The sequence below is a fragment of the Trichomycterus rosablanca genome, chromosome 14 (assembly GCF_030014385.1).
Source record: "Trichomycterus rosablanca isolate fTriRos1 chromosome 14, fTriRos1.hap1, whole genome shotgun sequence".
Classification (NCBI taxonomy): domain Eukaryota; kingdom Metazoa; phylum Chordata; class Actinopteri; order Siluriformes; family Trichomycteridae; genus Trichomycterus; species Trichomycterus rosablanca.
Window position 1 is genome coordinate 24,411,116 of NC_086001.1, and position 21,595 is coordinate 24,432,710.

Consider the following 21,595-nt stretch of genomic DNA (forward strand, 5'->3'; position numbering starts at 1 on the left):
TAAACATTAACAGCTTATAAGAACTGTACAATCTACTGCTTCTCATAAAGAGTGAGCAGTCGTAGCCTAGTGGTTAGTGGACTAGTAATTAGAAGGTTGCTGGTTCAAGCCCCACCACAGCCAGGTTGCTGCTGTTGGACCCTTGAGCAAGACCCATAACCCTCAATTGCTCAGACTGTATACTGTAACTGTATTGTAAATCACTTTGGATAAAGATATTAGAATTAAGTTCACCTTATTGGTCCGGCCCTCCACAACAGTCCCAGTTTCTTATGTAGCCCCTTGGAAAATTTAATTGCCCACCCCTGATTTAAACCCTATTTTTTTTCGTACCCTTAAACTTTAAAATAAAGGCCTTTTATATTGTCACATTTCTAGAATGTATTTGTAACCTACATGTTGTGTACTATCATTATGAAGTGGAATTGTTCTGTGAAAACAAGAGAATTCCTTTTAGTAACAATAAGAGATTATGTTTTATTTGACTTTAAATTTAAAGTAAAATCATAATGTCCAGTTATTACCAAACCTTTTATTTTAAAGCCTGAAATTCTGTCCTAAATAGTTCCGCCAGACGCTTTTACCGTAATGTTTAGTATACGCACATCTTCACAAACAATGTGGGAGCTGATTTGACTGAGCATTTTGAAGTGGAGGCTTGACCGCAGTAGTAAATCAAACAGTTCACAGACACACAAGTGCAGAGTAAATATTTCTACACCATAAATACAGATAAATCTATAGGTGGGTGTTTCCTCTTATAGTTTTCTTATTGTTCCTCATATACAGTAGAAACTAATTCACACAAATATACAGACAGCATTTTACATGACTTAGATTCTTATCATAAAAGCTTTATCTAAGTTCATGTCATTTCACTTTACAGAATAGCCTTTCAATTCCTTGTTTGTGTTTAGGATTAAATGTAAATCACTTCTCTGCTGAGATAAATAGGTGTAGTTTGACTTCACCCATCATGCTTTGTGGCTCCATCTAGTTCATTTGCACACGTTCCATAGATAATGAGCTAGTACTTCACACAAGAAGGTGTGAATGGTTGGCTGATGATTGACCAATGCAGAGTTTTGAACTGGTCTTGGGTCTTTGTCCTCAGCTCTATTTAAGGACTAAACTCTAGACCTGTAGCTGAGTCACTTGGTAAGAAGGATCTTCTGCACGTTCTTCATTAGAAACGACCTGCTGGAGACACCAGCTTTGTTAAAGTGGCTGCCAGGATTCTAACAGGAAGGTAAAGGGTTTTCTTGTTTGTTTCTTTTACATTTATGTTGCATTTGTTGATCTTTTTATTTTATGATGTTATTTAATATTATCAGGTTAATATATTCAGACAGTTTAAAATAGCTTTATGCTCATAATTGTGGTGATTTATGAAGCCTTTTTTACTCCCAGCACACCAAAGATTTACACTTGTGAGCTAATTATTAGTCCTGTCATGAACTGGATTAGATTTGCTTGGTGCAGGACTGATGTTGAGAAAGTCAGATCTCTTATATCTTTATTTATATCAAGTTATTTATAGTTATTTAATTATTAATATCTGCAGTATTTATAAGTATTTTATCCTGATGTTCTTTGAATTCAGATTCTCACTTAGACGTGAAGTGAATTTCATGTTTTTATTACTTATTGTGGTATTAATGTAGTAATAATGCTAATGGATAATGCTAATAGTAATGCTAATGAATCGACTTGTTTCTTTGTTTCTGTTGCTTTCCAAAGAAACAGTTGCTACAGTCTTATCAAAGCATAAACATGAAGAACTTTCATCATTGCTCAGACTGTGGGAAGAGTTTTACTACGCAGAGTCATCTCAAACAACACCAGCGCATTCATACAGGAGAGAAGCCATATCACTGCTCAGAGTGTGGGAAGAGTTTTACTACGCAGAGTAATCTCAAACAACATCAGCGTATTCACACAGGAGAGAAGCCATATCACTGCTCAGAGTGTGGGAAGAGTTTTACTACACAGAGTAATCTCCAACAACACCAGCGTATTCACACAGGAGAGAAACCATATCACTGCTCAGAGTGTGGGAACAGTTTTGCTCAAAGTAGTGCTCTTAAAGTACACCTGCGTGTTCACACAGGACAGAAACCATATTACTGCTTAGAGTGTGGAAAGAGTTTTGCTCAACAGGTTAACCTCCAAAAACACCAGCGTATTCACACAGGAGAGAAACCGTATCACTGCTTGGAGTGTGGAAAGAGTTTTGCTGGACATAGTACCCTTCAAAAACACCAGCGTGTTCACACAGGAGAGAAACCGTATAACTGCACAGAGTGTGGAAAGAGTTTTGCTCAACAGGTGAACCTCCAAAAACACCAGCGTGTTCACACAGGAGAGAAACCGTATAACTGCACAGAGTGTGGAAAGAGTTTTGCTCAACAGGTGAACCTCCAAAAACACCAGCATGTTCACACTGGAGAAAAGCCGTATCACTGCTCAGAATGTGGAAAGAGTTTTGCTCAACAGGTGAACCTCCAAAAACACCAGCGTGTTCACACAGGAGAGAAACCGTATCACTGCTCAGAGTGTGAAAAGAGTTTTGCTCAACAGGGCTACCTTCAAAAACACCAGCGTATTCACACAGGAGTGAAACTGTATCACTGCTCAGAGTGTGGAAACAGTTTTGTTGAACATAGTACCCTTCAAAAACACCAGCGTATTCACACAGGAGAGAAACCGTATAACTGCATTGTGTGTGGAAAGAGTTTTACTCAAAGTAGTGTCCTTAAAGTACACCAGCGTATTCACACAGGAGAGAAACCATATAACTGCACAGAGTGTGGAAAGAGTTTTACTCAAAGTAGTGACCTTAAAGTACACCAGCGTATTCACACAGGAGAGAAACCGTATAACTGCACTGAGTGTGGAAAGAGTTTTACTCAAAGTAGTGACCTTAAAGTACACCAGCGTATTCACACAGGAGAGAAACCGTATAACTGCACTGAGTGTGGAAAGAGTTTTACTCAAAATAGTGACCTTAAAGTACACCAGCGTATTCACACAGGAGAGAAACCGTATAACTGCACAGAGTGTGGAAAGAGTTTTACTCAAAGTAGTGTCCTTAAAGTACACCAGCGTCTTCACACAGGAGAGAAACTGTATCACTGTTAAGAGTGTGGGAAGTATTTTATTGCACATTATGTTCTCCAACAACACCAGCGCATTCACACAGGAGAGAGGTCATATCACAGTTCACTGAAAATAACTTTAGTGAAAGGAATATCTTTGAAGTATACCACACCAGCGCATTCACATAAGGGGATGACCCATGCTGCTGCTTATAGTGCAGATGAAGTTTTACTGGAAGCAGCATTTTTAATAGACACCAGTACGGTCACACAGAAGTTAAATTTTTGTGACTGATGTCGTGTTTCATTTTCAAATATACACTTGAACTGTTCTACTTCAATTATCAAATGTATGAATATGATCATTAATTATCAAATGTAATGTGGTGTAATGTACCAACCTCAGATCTGAATCTGTTTTTATTCATTATTCAAGTTTAATCTACTTTAATAAACACAGAACAACTTTTACTTTCAAGTGGAAGAATTTTACCCTGGTCTTTATGGTGTTTGCATAAATTCTTCATATTATGAATGCTAAGTTTTCATAAATGAATAGCCTCTTACTTTAACACTTCTAGATCTACACTCCAAAATTCTAGTGTTTAGATGATTTCCACTTAGCAAATAAAGAACCGTCCTCAACCAGAATGTACATGAGAAGGTGTGAATGGAGGGCTGTGGACTGAACAGTGTTGCATTGTTCTATTATCATGAGATTTGTTCTTTGTGTTTATCTATAGACCAAATTAGTGGTAGCTAAACTCCTTTGTTAAAAGAAATACTCATATTTACATTTAATTATCCCACCATCTTCTAGTGCATAAAACCCAGTTCATATAAATCCTAATACAGACTGCACTGACATGTTTTAAAATTACATTTAAAAATAAATAAATACTATTGTGGTAGTTCAGGTGTTTTCTTATCATGAAAAAGTGTTATTTGGCAACCCAGCACTGTGTAAATATTAGACAGAACACATGATGGGTTATTTTAACTTGTTGGGTTGTGCAGTTTAACCATTGTGCTGAGCTGTGAGGTTCTTTTTTATCATGGATCAACTATGTAACTTTACTGCAGCTTGTATTTAAATGAAAGGTTTACATTGCTGTCTTCAGGATTTCCTCTTTAGTGATATTTAATGTTAATAGCTGTTCTGATCTAAAAGATGCTGCTGCCTTTGACCTTTAAAACTGAGAAGTGATTTGTGAGATAATTAAAATAAGTGAAATGTTTATTTTGTACTTTGGTTTTATATTATTTGTGCAAACATTTGTTTTATACAACTTTAAACCTGTAATAAAAGATGAACATGTTAAATGTGTCTTTATTTGCTTTAACTAAGCTAAAGTTTTTAACAGGGACAAAAATGACAGTTTGTGTAGCAGGGCTGAACACGTAAGTAAAATGTTTTTATAAAGCTATAAAACTCTATCCACTGACCAAAGTACACAGATCTCACACAGCCCAGGTCAATAGGACCTGCTAGTTAGAGAAGGCTCACTTGTTTGCAGTGGCGGCTGGTGCTAAAAAAATTAAAAACAAAACAATAAAAAAAAGCCTTTAAAAGTAGCACTATTTGAACATGAATTTTGCCCTCCTTTGCTTCTGTCTTGCAAATTTCTCAATGACATTATGGTTAAAGTCAGTAATCTCAGTCACTAGTCTCTTCTCCATTGACAACATGGCCAATGCATTCAGCCTGTCCTGGGTCATAGAGTTTCTCAGAAAAGTTTTAATTCTTTTCAAGGTTGAGAAGCACCTTTCAGCTTCTGCTGTGGTCATGGGTGTGGTGATGAGGATCTTCAGGAGAGTGACAGTCTCTGAAAATACTTCTTCAAGATTATTTTCCATAAACAGCTGGAATAGGCCCACAGCACCACAACAGGCTTTGAACTCTTCCTTGCTGTAGATAAGACTAAGCTCTGTCTTCAGCTTACCTTGATTGAGCACTGGATAGGCTTTTAAGGTGTTGCTCAGTGCATCTTCAGGAAATGCTGTCTTGTATTGTTCAAACCTGTCCCCCTGCAAGAGTGTGGCACTAACAAGGTGGTTTGTGAAGGAAAATCGCTCACTGGTGTGTCCCAGTATGATATCACAGACCTAGAGAAGGATAAACATGAAAATTATGAAGTGATCATAATTTATTTATTTCACATCTAAACAGTTATTTTTCTATCACTGTTGAAATTTAGTCATAGATCAAGTCATAGAAATGAGTTTGCTGCCATTTTGAAGACAAAATGTGTTAAAATGTGTTAGAGACATAGTAGAGGGCCACCTAAGAACACACCAGGGTTAGGTAAATTGTCAAAGTGAATCTTTTACAGGGACTATAACAAAGTACATACATAACACATAAAAAACAGTTTAACGTAGAAAGCACTTACTAGTCTAGAGGTTCATGTCAAAGTGTCTGAATTGAGATTTGGCAAGTGGAGCAGTGAAATCCTCCATTTGTTTTGGATCATTTTTTCCAAGAGCATTTGTGATGGACCTGAGTAGGCCGAGCTTTTCATTATGTTGTTGTAGCAGCAGCTCTAATACAGTCAAAATTTCTCTCTCCATTACTGTTAGTAAAATATCATTTACAATATTCAGTTTCTAAATACACACACACACACAAACACACACACATCTTGTACACACGTAATACACACACATCATACACACACCTTATACACACATGTAATACACACACACATCAGTACACAATCACACGTCATACACATGTATGAGGTGTCAGTACCAGGGTGTGTCATGGTATGGGGGTGTGTCAGTACCAGGGTGTGTCATGGTATGGGGTGTGATTCACTGGGTGGAATTAACAAACCACTCTGGACAGGTTGCCAGACACACATAAACTAACACACTTATACCTAGGGTACCCTGTTACCTCCAGGACATGGGGAGAACATGCAAACTTCACCCGGGAATCAAACCCAGGACCCTCCAGCAGCCGTCCCACAGTGGAAATCAAGTCAGTATATGTGCAGTCACATGAATCCAGTCATGCCCATATATGGTAAAGGTAAATTCACTCTGCTCCCTCGGAACGCTATGACATCACAATGTGGACCTGTGCTCTTCAGGAGCAGCATTTAGATTTTCTCCTCATTTACGATGGCTGCTTCTCTGAGACAGAGGTTTCTGCGTGTGCTGTGTTGTGGGGCGCCTACCCGGGTGTCCTCCGGGGGCGACCCGGGTCACGGGGACGGCACGGGGGCCCAGGAAGTGCTCCTGATGGAGGGGTTTCTGTTTAAGAGGACCAGGAGTGTGTTTAAAACCTGGAACAGGTCTGTACACTGATGCTTAGTGTATATATTAGGAATTCTATATATATATATTAGGAATATATATAATTATCAATATTATATATATACACTGAATATTATATTTATACACTCAATATTACATATATATATATACGATGTGTTTGATCGGCAGGCGGTGGTTCATCATACAAAATGATCAGCTTCTCTACAAGAAGAGGTTTAAGGTAGGTCACATGACTTTACATGATCTAAATCAGCTCTCTCCTGGACTCTCTCCTGTGAAATACCCATAATGCACCGCAATCTTACGCCCCTCATAATTCAGGCACATCACAGCAGAGGTCGACTTCTGTGCCGGGCTGCGCCCCTAACCGCCCCCATCGCGTTTAAGTCTGGGACGATTTCACTGACGTTTATATCATCGACTGTATAAATAAGAAGGTTTTATGTTCTATTCCCCCAGCGTGACTTCACGGTGCTGGCTGAAAACCTGCAGCGCTGTTCAGTCCAGAGCTGCGAGGACGCTGGGCGACGCTTCTGCTTCCGGGTGGACACGCCCACAAGGTAAGTCCAGATCTATAATCATCAGAGATAGACAGATGATCAATAAACAGACAAAAGATAGACAAGATGATGGATAGAAAGACAGACAGGTAGATAGACAGACTATTTATCCATCTGTCTGTCTGAATGTCTGTCTATCTATCTGTTTATTTATCTACTCAATCTGTCTGTCTGTCTGCATCCTATATAATCTGTATCTATCACCGTGTGTGTACAGGAGCTGTACGTTCCAGGCCGACTGTGAGGCAAGTAGACGGGCGTGGATCAGCTCCATTCAGAACCTGACTGAGAGAGAAGGAACAGTCGAGAGCGAGGTGAATTATCATCACCACTATACTCCGGGAGGGGAGGGGTTCGGTTCTCGGCTCTGTAACACCAGTTTCATCCGTCTAAATCAGCAGGAATCAGACGGGTACGAGAATGATTCAGAATCAGATTCCTCGAGCAAGCAGACAGACTCCCAGGGACCACAAGTGTCTTCTGAAGCTCCAGGTAACCTTAATATCACCACGTTCGAGCCCGACACTATTAAACTCTAGTGACTATATATTTAACCCTTGGGGTTCGTAGGTGGGATCAGTTCTGGAGAAGTCATCTGTGATGCTCCCGAGAACAAGAGTGAGTACGCTGGGCCTTTATAAGGACCCTTATTTTTGGTCCACATGACACATGAAGCATTATTGATGATACTTGTGTTGAAGATGCTGAAGGAGAAACCACCGACAGAGAACGTCAAAAGGAGAAGACGACCGACGTGAACCTGGACAGCTTTGAGAGCCGATACACCGTCGGAGAGCTGCTGGGAAAGGAAGGCTGCGGTTCAGTCTATGAAGGTGACCGTATGGTGGATGGGAACCAGGTGAGTATCAGTTTGTTGTGTTGATCCTCCCCTGAATCCTCTTATGGCTCCAGATACCTGTGACGACCTACCAGGACTTTATTGGGTCATTGGGATGGATGGGATCTTCCAGCATGGCTACAAGAGCATGACCAAGACTTCAGAGTACTACCCTGGCCCACTAATTCCCCAGACTTAAACCCAGTTGAGCGTCTGTGGGACCACCTCAAGCAGCATCATGGCTCCAGATACCTGTAACCACCTACCAGGACTTTATTGGGTCACTGTGGCGTATGGGATCTTCCAGCAAGGCTAGAAACGTCCCACATTGGTTGGAAGAGCATGACCAACACTTCCGAGTACAACCCTGACCCCCTGATTCCCCAGACTTGAACCCACCTCGACTGTCATGTTGGCTTTACGGATCCTCCCCTGGATCCTCCCTTGGCTCCAGATACCTGTGATGACCTTCTGAAGAGTCAGATGTAGCTGTTTGGGTTCCTCTGCTTATGAATGAGATACATGTAGGATGAAACAAGAAGAGGCCAAATCAGTAATAATAATAACATGTCTCTTGTGGGCAGCAGGTAGAGGCACCATGCGCTGTACCCGAGACAGACGACACCACAGAGGGAACGTCACGTGTGGTTGAGGACGTCTCTGAGCTGCACAAGTGCTATGAGATTTACAAAACCATTGGATCAGGTAACTGGTACCACTTTCAGTCATCTCTCTGCCTTTGTGTAACACAGACGTGCATCTTTTAAAACCTGACTTAATATATTTTTTTTTATTCAATCGTTCTTCAGGTGGTTATGCGACGGTCAAGCTCGGCAGGCACATTCAGACTCAAGAGCCAGTGGCCATCAAGATCCTGGAGAAGAAAGAGCTCGGGGTTAGTTTCAGCAAAACCGTCTGTTAAAGACGGACGTGTCTCAGTTTCCAAACGTTTGGTTCTCCTAATTCTGATCTGAAAAGTCATAAAACTGTTCCTGTTTCATCCCCATTGCAGGATGAGTTGTCTGATTTGAGGATAGAGATTGAAGCCCTGAAGAACCTCAATCATCAGCACGTGTGCCGCTTGTACCAAGTCATGGAGACTGCTGACCAGATCTACATGGTGCTTGAGGGACCATCAGTGGTTGGAAACTATCAGATTTGATTTAATCTCTGGATTTACGATGATTTGCTGCTCACTTGACTCGCTTTTTCCTCCAGTTTTGTCCGGGTGGAGATCTGTTCGACCACATCGATAATAACGACATGTTGTCGGAGGAGGAGACGCGCAGGATCTTCCGTCAGATCGTCTCGGCGCTGGCCCACATCCACAGCCAGGGATACGCCCACCGTGACCTTAAGCCAGTGCGTCAGCCAAACGATTTCCACTTATACTTTGTGCTTTTTCATTGTTAGTGCTTGGACATGACGTGTTTTATTTTCACTCTCAGGAAAACATGATGCTGGATGAGAAGAACAACATCAAGCTCATCGACTTTGGTCTCTGTGCCAAACCAGAGGTTCGTGTCTCTCCCAAGACTGTAGTGTATACTTAAATCAAGCGTGCCATTCAGAGAGTCTAGTAAGGTGGTGTGTTTACCCCCATCCATCATGCTTTAATGAAGCCTTGCACACATGGTGTCCACAATTAGTTTCAGTGATCAGTTAGATGAACAGGACATCACAGAGCCATGCTGGTTCAGTTTGTGTATTGTGTTGCAGATGCGAGTCAACAGTTGGACCTTCGGTTGATAGAAATCTGTTTTGTTGTAGGGTGGATTGGGTACTGCTCTGATTGAGGGCTGTGGAACCCCTCCCTACTTGGCACCAGAAATCATTGATGCGCAACCCTATCATGGTGCAGAGGTAGGTGTGTGTGGGGTGTGTCCCCAGGTTATTCCTGATAAACTTCAATTGAAAAGTCTCCAAATCCAAGGTGTTCAGTCCCCTCTGTAGCCCCATTCATGACTTATTCTATGAGGTCTGGATGAGGGGACTGACCAGGATAAAGCATGGTTAAAAAAGACAATGAATATGTGTGTGTGTGTGTGTGTGTGTGTTTTAGGCAGATGTTTGGAGTTTGGGTGTTGTCCTATATGACATGCTGTGTGGCTACCTCCCATTCGATGGTGACAACTTTGTGGAGCTCCATGAACAAATCACTGTAAGTCTTGGAACTACAATGAAACACCATTGGCATACACGTCTTGTTACGATTATGAAATAGAATCCATTATTTAATGATCAGCAGCATGTTAAACATACAGTAAAAGTAACAGTAATGGCTTGTGGTGATGTTCTTTGATCAGATGTGATTGTTTTGCTCTGTGTTTCCTTAGAAAGGACATTATGACACTCCTGACTGGCTGTCTCCTGGTTCTGTACTGCTGATTAAGGAAATGCTGCAGGTGTGTGTTTATGGTGTGTTTAATGTGAGCAAAGTAAGTGTGTGTTTCTCTGTGGGCTTCATCACCTGAAGTTCTTGTATCTTTTCCTGTAGGTGGTTCCAGAGCAGCGCATAAAGGTGGAGCATCTGCTAGATCACGAGTGGGTAATGAAGGGGTACAGCAGCCCTGTGGAATGGCACAGCACATGCCCGGTACAACATCCACCCTAGACCTAGTACAGTGACATGATGGAGATCCATCGTACAGAACATTGTATCTTTATTATCTTACATACTCATATATTTGTGTCTGTGTGTGTGTGTTTCTGTCTCAGCTGGATCATCTAGATGAGGAGAGCATCACCGAGATGGCTGTGATGTTCAGACAGTCCAACCAAAGCACCAAGCAGCTGGTGTCTGAGGTACATTTCAGTACTTGTATCTGCATCAACACAGATGCTAAAATGTAGACACATATTTATTAATTTTGAGATTCTTGAGCTCCATCTAAAAGAGATGAGTGTGTGTGTGTATGTGTGCAGTGGAAGTTTGATGAGACCACAGTTACATATCTTTTGCTCTTGAGAAGGAAGCAGCGCAGTAGTCCAGTGTGTAGCTGAGCGGACGTGTAAGAAATCCAGGTGTATTTTACCTGATAAACGCTGCTCTACATGCTCATCTGTCCAAACACTACAGCTTCTGGAATGTTCTTACACCTCTTCTTGTTTTAGTTAGCAGGAGACGTCGTCGGCGCATCAAGGCGGGACGATGGTGGCGCCATCCAATCAGGACACGTTACATCTCAATTTCACATTTCAATGATTGTTGCAGATGTTTCTCTCTAACCCATCCTCTCTCTCTCTTCTTTTACCAGAATGATGCATTTTGGGTATCTGTGTGTGACTGGTTAGAGGAACTCCACTGAGGTGCCGCCCTTGTTGATCCACACAGCTGTATGAGAAGTGTAGAACATGGATGACCAGGATCAACAAGCCTCAAAATCTTATTACATTAAATATAAAATAAATAAACTCACTGAATATATGAAGGTTTATGGATGTTTATTTTCACATTTCTTCATCATTTTGTGTATGATGTCAGTAATATGAGGTGAAAGAAGGCACAATGTTTCCTGACATGTTACAGAACATTGAACTCAGCAGTAAAGATACAGACCTACTGTCAGCTCACTCAGAGCAGCCTGAGATCGTTACCCTAAAACTTCATCAAGTCACGTCTCTCAACTCATATTATTTCATTACAATTCTACTAAAGGGCCACAAGAGGGTGACATCACAAGGATTTTTTATTTCAACAAGGTCACGAGATCTCGTCCCTTTTTTTCAAATGTGCTTCCAATCTGGAGACTAATGCCAAGTTCACACTACACGACTGGATCTCTTGTAATCGGGAGTCTTTAAAGTCGGTGTGTATTTCACACTACACGACTGATAAATAACCCATAATGTGTTCTATCCAATATTTACACAGTGCTGGGTTGCCAAATAACGCCTTTTCACCTGCATTCGGCCTTTTCTATCCTGTATACCAAAAACAGTCGACATTGCAGGTCTACAACACGTTATAAAAACACTTGGGACAGAAGAGCCATAAACACTCTGTTAATACACTCTCTTAATATCATACTGTTTTACTGTAGTAAGAATGAAAGTATGAGCTGATCTTTGTCTCATTGTGTTGCTTTGATGAAGAAAAAGCCGCATTTAATCCATGTTTACGGTATGCTTAAACTTTTAGTGGGCATCTAAACCTTAGTAATTATTTTTATATAATCGTTTTAGATCTCATAAAACAACATTTAATAGTAACACTTTAAATACTAAATGGTTCCTCTTTAATCTTCTTTATAAACGATTTAGACTTTTTATTCTCTTATGATTTATGAACAGAATTTGAGGTTACATGAAGAACTATTTTGAATTATTACCCACCCAGTCCTTTACATCCACTTTCTATTGTCACTCCAGCTCAAGCCTACATACAAATACATGGACCGTGAGTTTAGTCCCATTTAACAACCTTGGACACATTTGCTGACATCGAATTCAAAACCAAACTCTCATCACACAGAGGACTCGGATGGAATTTACAGTTTAACAAATATATTTATTCATCAATAAAGAAACACTTGTCTCCCGACCCCTCAGTTGGTCTTGGTCAATTGGTCTCCTCCATGATAAGAAAACACCTGAACTACCACAATAGTATTAATTTATTTTTAAATGTAATTTCAAAACATGTCAGTTCAGTCTGTATTAGGATTTATATGAACTGGGTTTTATGCACTAGAAGATGGTGGGATAATTAAATGTAAATATGAGTATTTCTTTTAACAAAGGAGTTTAGCTACCACTAATTTGGTCTATAGATAAACACAAAGAACAAAGACTCATGATGATAGAACAATGTAACACTGTTCAGTCCACAGCCCTCCATTCACACCTTCTCATGTACATTCTGGTTGAGGACGGTTCATTATTTGCTAAGTGGAAATCATCTAAAGACTAGAATTTTGGAGTGTAGACCTAGAAGTGTTAAAGTAAGAGGCTATTCATTTATGAAAACTTAGCAAACACCATTAAGACCAGGGTAAAATTCTTCCACTTGAAAGTAAAAGTTGTTCTGTGTTTATTAAAGTAGATTAAACTTGAATAAAGAACAAAACTAGATTCAGATCTGAGGTTGGTACATTACACCACATTACATTTGAAGATTAATGATCATATTTATACCATAATGTACATTTGATAATTGAAGTAGAACAGTTCTAGTGGATATTAGTAGAAAAAGAAAGTACACATAGCTTTTTCTGTACATGCAGTAGTGGAGTATCATTTTATTTTCTCCTCTGAATGCGCTGGTGTTTTTCAAGACGACTTCAGTCACAATAACGTAACTTCTGTGTGACCGTACTGGTGTCTATTAAAAATGCTGCTTCCAGTAAAACTTCATCCGCACTATAAGCAGCAATATGGGTCATCCTCTTATGTGAATGCACTGGTGTGGTGTACCTAAAGGATATTCCTTTCACTAAAGATCTTTCCAGACAGTGAACGGTGATACGGCCTCTTTCCTGTGTGAATGTGCTGATGATGTTGGACCTAATGTGCAATAAAATACTTTAATATACTTTTAATACTGTAATGTCCTCCCATATCTTGGCAAGGACCCCAGTCGTCCCAGCGGGGAGAGACTGTCCGAAACTGTAGTGATGAGGCTGATGGAACCATTCATGGACAAGGGCAGAACTGTAACCACGGACAATTTCTTTACATCATTGTCACTTGCACAACGACTGCTTAGCCGGAAAACCACTATCCTCGGCACAGTCAACAAGAGTCGCCGGGAAATTCCTCAATCCACTAGACAGATGGACCGCACTGAATTCACCACTCAGGTGTTTTCAACCACTGGTGCCACACTGACAGTGTATGCACCCAAACGAAAGAAGGCCGTCTACATTCTCAGCAGCATGCACAGCGTGGTTGAGACTGAGGATACCAACAAAAGGAAGCCAAACACGGTCACACAATACAACCACACAAAGTGCGGTGTGGATGTAATGGACCAAATGGTGCGGGAGTACAGCGTGCGTGCAGAAACACGGAGATGGCCAGTCGCCGTGTTCTACAACATGATTGACATGGCAGCACTGAATGCGCATGTTCTTTATCAGGCATGCACTGGGGTGCAGGAGAGACGGGTGGACTTCCTGGTTGAGCTTGCAAAAGAGTTAGGTGACTCTCATGTGAGTGAAAAGAAGGCACGCAAGGAGAAACTCCTTCGGCAACAACCTTCCACACCCAGCCCTGGCAAAAGGGCGAAGTGTCAGGTCAACCATCGATGCACGAACAATTGTGCAACTGAGAGATGTGTTGACTGCTACAAATACACGTGTGGCAAATGTACCAGGGACATACCCAGGCAGTGCCAGGTATGTTCCGACAGTGCAGACAGACTGCTGAGTGAGTGCTGAAATGCTAGTCACACAAGAAGGACATGCCACTCACACACACACACGCAGCCCCCCACTGCAGCCTATTGTAAATATGTGTGGAATTGTTTTATTCCTTGTATTTTTTTTATTATTTTTATAACAAAAATAAAAAGCATGGAAACAAATAACAGTTGTTCTTTTGTATATTTTTCACACTGAAATTTCAGTCCTCTTGACTTAGACACAAATGCTTCTGGTCATTACTCACAGCTGTACCTTGCTCTAAAATTTCTAATTCTCTATTTAAAATATATAAAAAATGATTCATTGTTTCAGTGCTTTTTTGCTCAAATAAAACTAAACTAAATACAATATGTATAGTCTTTATATTATCAAATACAATAAACTGAATAGAACTAACTAGAAACTAAATGGCTAAACTCAATGGAAAACAACAACCTCCTGTGGTGCGACAGTAATGGCCTTATTTGCAGAACAAAAGACGGTGATTATAGGATGTTAGCTAAAATCCTTCAGGTCATTCGACCCGTCTCTGGGTTCCAAAGGTAGAAATGTTAAATGACCCCTCTCTGGGACTTCTAGTGTTAAACACTTAAGCTGTATTGTCACAGTTCACATTCATGAGTTCTCGGCACAATGGTTAAACTGCACAACCCAACAAGTTAAAATAACCCATCATGTGTTCTGTCCAATATTTACACAGTGCTGGGTTGCAAAATAACACCTTTTCACCTGCATTCAGCCTTGTCTTTCCTGTATACCAAAAACAGTCGCCATTACAGGTCTACAACACGTTACAAAAATACTTGGACAGAAGAGCCATAAACACTCTCTCATATTTATATATTATAAAATCTGTACACAAGCAACAAGCTGTAATTTATTTCCAGCACCACTAGATAACGACGATGTCTGTACAACATTTTGAACTTCACTTTAAAAGTCAGTTGAATGTGTTTTACTGTAGTAAGAATGAAAGTATGAGCTGATCTTTGTCTCATTGTGTAGCTTTGATGAAGAAAAAGCCGCTGGGTCAGTGTGTAACAGGAGGTTTGGAGTGAAGGTGGGTGTGTGTGGATAAAAGCTTCCAGCACATGGTATTCCCAGGCGGCCTCCCATCCAAGTACTAACCAGGCCCGACCCTAATTAGCTTTGTTTTCTTCTCCTCTCCAATCTTCTTTGTTAATGATTTAGTCTTTTAATTCTGTTATGATTTATGAATAGAATTTCAGGTTACATGAAGAACTATTTTGAATTATAACCCACCCAGTCCTTTACATCCACTTTCTATTGTCACTCCAGCTCAAGCCTACATACAAATACATGGACCGTGAGTTTATTAACAACCGTGGACACATTTGCTGACATCGGATTCAAAACCAAACTCTCATCACACAGAGGACTCGGATGGAATTTACAGTGTAACAAATACATTTATTCATCAATAAAGAAACACTTGTCTCCCGAACCCTCAAGTGGTCTTGGTCAATTGTTCACCTCCATGATAAGAAAACACCTGAACTACCACAATAGTATTTATTTATTTTTAAATGTAATTTTAATGTCTGTATTAGGATTTATATGAACTGGGTTTTATGCACTAGAAGATGGTGGGATAATTAAATGTAAATATGATTATTTCTTTTAACAAAGGAGTTTATCTAATCTGGTCTATAGATAAACACAAAGAACAAAGACTCATGATGATAGAACAATGCAACACTGTTCAGTCCACAGCCCTCCATTCACACCTTCTCATGTACATTCTGGTTGAGGACGATTCATTATTTGCTAAGTGAAAATCATCTAAAGACTAGAACTTTGGAGTGTAGACCTAGAAGTGTTAAAGTAAGAGGCTATTCATTAATGAAAACTTTAAAAAGACCATAAACACCAGGGCAAAATTCTTCCACTTGAAAGTAAAAGTTGTTTTGTGTTTAATAAAGTAGATTAAACTTGAATAATGAATAAAAACAGATTCAGATCTGAGGTTGGTACTTTACACCACATTATATTTGATGATTAATGATCATATGCATACCATCATGTACATTTGATAATTGAAGTAGAACAGTTCTAGTGGATATTAGTAGAAAATGAAACACGACTTCAGTCACAAAAACGTAACTTGTGTGTGACTGTACTGGTGTCTATTAAAAATGCTGCTTCCAGTAAAACTTCATCCGCACTATAAGAAGCAATATTGGTCATCCTCTTATGTGAATGCGCTGGTGTGGTGATGTACTTAAAGGATATTTCTTTCACCAAAGTTCCTTTCAGACAGTGAACTGTGATATGACCTCTCTCCTGTGTGAATGTGCTGGTGTTATTGGAGAACATAATGTGCAATAAAATACTTCCCACACTCTTAACAGTGATGTAGTTTTTCTATGTGAATACGCTGATGCCGTTTGAGATTATTTTCATGAGCAAAACTCTTTCCACACACTGAGCAGTAATACGGCTTCTCTCCTGTGTGAACACGCTGGTGTACTTTAAGGGCACTACTTTGAGTAAAACTCTTTCCACACTCTGAGCAGTGATACGGTTTCTCTCCTGTGTGAATACGCTGGTGAGTTTGAAGGTGACCCCGTTGAGCAAAACTGTTTCCACACTCTGAGCAATGATACGGCTTCTCTTCTGTGTGAACACGCTGGTGTACTTTAAGAGCATTACTGTAAGCAAAACTCTTCCCACACTCTGAACACTGATACGGTTTCTCTCCTGTATGAATGCGCTGGTGTTTTTGAAGGGTATTCTGTTGAGCAAAACTCTGCCCACACTCTGAGCAGTGATATGGCTTCTCTCCTGTATGAATGCGCTGGTGTTGTTTGAGATTACTCTGCGTAGTAAAACTCTTCCCACACTCTGAGCAGTGATGAAAGTTCTTCATGTTTATGCTTTGATAAGACTGTAGAAACTGTTTCCTTGGAAAGCAACAGAAACAAAGAAACAAGTCGATTAATTAGAATTACTTTTACTACAGTAATACCACAATAATATTAAACTCATCACCTAGTAATAAAAACATTAAATTCACTTCACGTCTAAGTGAGAATCTGAATTCAAAGAACATCAGGATAAAATACTTATAAATACTGCAGATATTAATAATTAAATAACTATAAATAACTTGATATAAATAAAGATATAAGAGATCTGACTTTCTCAACATCAGTCCTGCACCAAGCAAATCTAATCCAGTTCATGACAGGACTAATAATTAGCTCACAAGTGTAAATCTTTGGTGTGCTGGGAGTAAAAAAGGCTTCATAAAACACCACAATTATGAGCATAAAGCTATTTTAAACAGTCTGAATATATTAACCTGATAATATTAAATAACATAATAAAATAAAAACAACAACAAATGCAACATAAATGTAAAAGAAACAAACAAGAAAACCCTTTACCTTCCTGTTAGAATCCTGGCAGCCACTTTAACAAAGCTGGTGTCTCCAGCAGGTCGTTTCTAATGAAGAACGTGCAGAAGATCCTTCTTACCAAGTGACTCAGCTACAAGTCTAGAGTTTAGTCCTTAAATAGAGATGAGGACAAAGACCCAAGACGAGTTAAAAACTCTGCATTGGTCAATCATCAGCCAACTATTCACACCTTCTTGTGTGAAGTACTAGCTCATTATCTATGGAACGTGTGCAAATGAAGTAGATGGAGCCACAAAGCATGATGGGTGAAGTCAAACTACACCTATTTATCTCAGCAGATAAGTTATTTACATTTAATCCTAAACACAAAGAAGGAATTGAAAGGCTATTCTGTAAAGTGAAATGACATGAACTTAGATAAAGCTTTTATGATAAGAATCTAAGTCATGTAAAATGCTGTATGTATATTTGTGTGAATTAGTTTCTACTGTATATGAGGAACAATAAGAAAACTATAAGAGGAAACACCCACCTATAGATTTATCTGTATTTATGGTGTAGAAATATTTACTGTGTAATTGTGTGTCTTTGTTCACATGCTAAAACTAACAGACCTTGTTCATAGGTATATGAGCGCAAATCCTCATTAAAAACATTTTGTACGGTTTGCAATGAAAGCTTTTAGACAGCCGTGACACATTTTGAAAGTAGCCCAATTTTCAACCATGACTTAATTTTTAAACAAGCCCAATTTGGCGGGAAATTCGCAAGTTGCCAGGTTCAGCAAAATTATCCAGCCTAATGTCTGGTCTAAAATCAACCCTGAAGCTGAAACTAGCCCAGAATCCAGGGTGTCACAGATATTGGTGAAATGGCAAATGATCGATCAGTACTACTAGTGAATCTTATATTATTAATAATATACTTTCATTTGACATTTCCATTGATACTTTTTTTGTGATGTATTTTGTTTACATTGGTATTACAGCTAGTAATATTTTGTCATTAAACTATTAGTCATTTTATTGATTTTTATAATCGTTTTAGAGCATATAAAAGAACATTTAATAGTAAATCTTTAAATACTAAAAACTCTGAATTTCACTTCTACTCTTTTCTGTTCTTTCCTCTACAATATTCATCATTAACTAATGATTTATGAATAGAATTTCAGGTTACATGAAGAACTATTTTAAATTAGGCAGATGCTATCTGCACACAGTTTGCACCCTGGTGTAAATTCTATTTACACCCAGGTTAATTTACACCATGTTTTATGGTACTGATCACATGGTCTATGCTAAAAGTTTTATGCATATTTAAACACTGTTTTTTGGTACACTTAGACTTTATAGTTTAGGCCTTTTATATTGTCACATCTCTACAATTTATTTAGAAATGATACATCAGAATGGCTTGATATTGTAACCTACATGTTGTGTACTATCATTATAAAGTGGAATTGTTCTGTGAAAACAAGAGAATTCATTTTGATAACAATAACAATTCATGTTATCAAGATTATTCCATTTAATAACAATCTAAATGAAAACGGGAATGAGCTTAGATTATATTTTAGTTGACTTTAAATTAAAGTCAAATCATAATGTCCAGTTGTTACCAAACCTTTTATCTTAAACCCTGAAATTCTATCCTAAATAGTTCCGCCAGGCGCTTTTACCGTAATGTTTAGTATACGCACATCTTCACAAACAATGTAGGAGCTGATTTGACTGAGCATTTTGAAGTGGAGGCTTGACCGCAGAAGTAAATCAAACAGTTCACAGACACACAAGTGCACAGTAAATATTTCTACACCATAAATACAGATAAATCTATAGGTGGGTGTTTCCTCTTCTAGTTTTCTTATTGTTCCTCATATACAGTAGAAACTAATTCACACAAATATACATACAGCATTTTACATGACTTAGATTCTTATCATAAAAGCTTTATCTAAGTTCATGTCATTTCACTTTACAGAATAGCCTTTCAATTCCTTGTTTGTGTTTAGGATTAAATGTAAATCACTTTTCTGCTGAGATAAATGGGTGTAGTTTGACTTCACCCATCATGCTTTGTGGCTGCATCTAGTTCATTTGCAGATGTTCCATAGATAATGAGCTAGTACTTCACACAAGAAGGTGTGAATAGTTGGCTGATGATTGACCAATGCAGAGTTTTTAACTGGTCTTGGGTCTTTGTCCTCAGCTCTATTTAAGGACTAAACTCTAGACTTGTAGCTGAGTCACCTGGTAAGAAGGATCTTCTGCACGTTCTTCATTAGAAACGACCTGCTGGAGACACCAGCTTTGTTAAAGTGGCTGCCAGGATTCTAACAGGAAGGTAAAGGGTTTTTCATATTTATATTTTGTTTCTTTTACATTTATGTTGCATTTGTTGTTGTTTTTATTTTATTATGTTATTTAATATTATCAGGTTAATATATTCAGACTGTTTAAAATAGCTTTATGCTCATAATTGTGGTGATTTATGAAGCCTTTTTTACTCCCAGCACACCAAAGATTTACACTTGTGAGCTAATTATTAGTCCTGTCATGAACTGGATTAGATTTGCTTGGTGCAGGACTGATGTTGAGAAAGTCAGATCTCTTATATCTTTATTTATATCAAGTTATTTATAGTTATTTAATTATTAATATCTGCAGTATTTATAAGTATTTTATCCTGATGTTCTTTGAATTCAGATTCTCACTTAGACATGAAGTGAATTTAATGTTTTTATTACTAGATGATGAGTTTAATATTATTGTGGTATTAATGTAGTAAAAGTAATTCTAATTAATTGACTTCGTTTCTGTTGCTTTCCAAGGAAACAGTTTCTACAGTCTTATCAAAGCATAAACATGAAGAACTTTCATCACTGCTCAGAGTGTGGGAAGAGTTTTACTAAGCAGAGTAATCTCCAACAACACCAGCGTGTTCACACAGGAGAGAAACCATATAACTGCTCAGAGTGTGGAAAGAGTTTTACTCAAAGCAGTAACCTTAAATTACACCAGCGTATTCACACAGGAGAGAAACCGTATTACTGCTCAGAGTGTGGGAGGAGTTTTTCTTACAGTAATGCTCTTAAAGTACACCAGCGTATTCACACTGGAGAAAAGCCACATCACTGCTCAGAGTGTGGAAAGAGTTTCATTCAAAGTTGTGACCTTAAAGTACACCAGCGTGTTCACACTGGAGAGAAGCCCTATCACTGCTCAGAGTGTGGAAAGGGTTTTATTCAAAGAAGTGACCTTAAAGTACACCAGCGTGTTCACACTGGAGAGAAGCCGTATCACTGCTTAGAGTGTGGAAAGAGTTTTGCTGAACATGGTACCCTTCAAAAACACCAGCGTATTCACACAGGAGAGAAACCATATAACTGCACTGAGTGTGGAAAGAGTTTTGCTGAACATAGTACCCTTCAAAACCACCAGCGTATTCACACAGGAGAGAAACCGTATAACTTCACTGAGTGTGGAAAAAGTTTTACTCAAAGTAGTGCCCTTAAAGTACACCAGCGCATTCACACAGGAGAGAAACCGTATCACTGCTTAGAGTGTGGAAAGAGTTTTACTCAAAGTAGCGTCCTTACAGTACACCAGCGTATTCACACAGGAGAGAAGCCGTATCACTGCTCAGAGTGTGGAAAGATTTTTGCTCATGAAAATAATCTCAAACGGCATCAGCGTATTCACATAGAGAAACTACATCACTGTTAAGAGTGTGGGAAGTTTTTTGCTCATGAAAATAATCTCAAACAGCATCAGCGTATTCACATAGAGAAACTACATCACTGTTAAGAGTGTGGGAAGTATTTTGCTCATGAAAATAATCTCAAACGGCATCAGCGTATTCACATAGAAAAACTTCATCACTGTTAAGAGTGTGGAAAGATTTTTGCTCATGAAAATAATCTCAAACGGCATCAGCGTATTCACATAGAGAAACTACATCACTGTTAAGAGTGTGGGAAGTATTTTATTGCACATTATGTTCTCCAACAACACCAGAACATTCACACAGGAGAGAGGTCGTATCACTGTTTACTGTCTGAAAAGAA

General features: G+C 39.0%; 1 protein-coding gene across 1 annotated transcript; it reads left to right on the forward strand.

Annotated features, from left to right (window-relative positions):
• Window positions 1-1,803: 1,803 nt before the first annotated feature.
• LOC134325926 (zinc finger protein 850-like) lies at window positions 1,804-21,224 on the forward strand (the record flags this gene model as incomplete). The annotated part of the gene is made up of 3 exons (XM_063008127.1): window positions 1,804-3,012; window positions 19,123-19,134; window positions 20,466-21,224. Coding segments are annotated over 3 exons (1,980 nt in total), but the record flags the coding sequence as incomplete, so codon positions are not given.
• Between the last annotated feature and the right edge of the window lie 371 nt (window positions 21,225-21,595).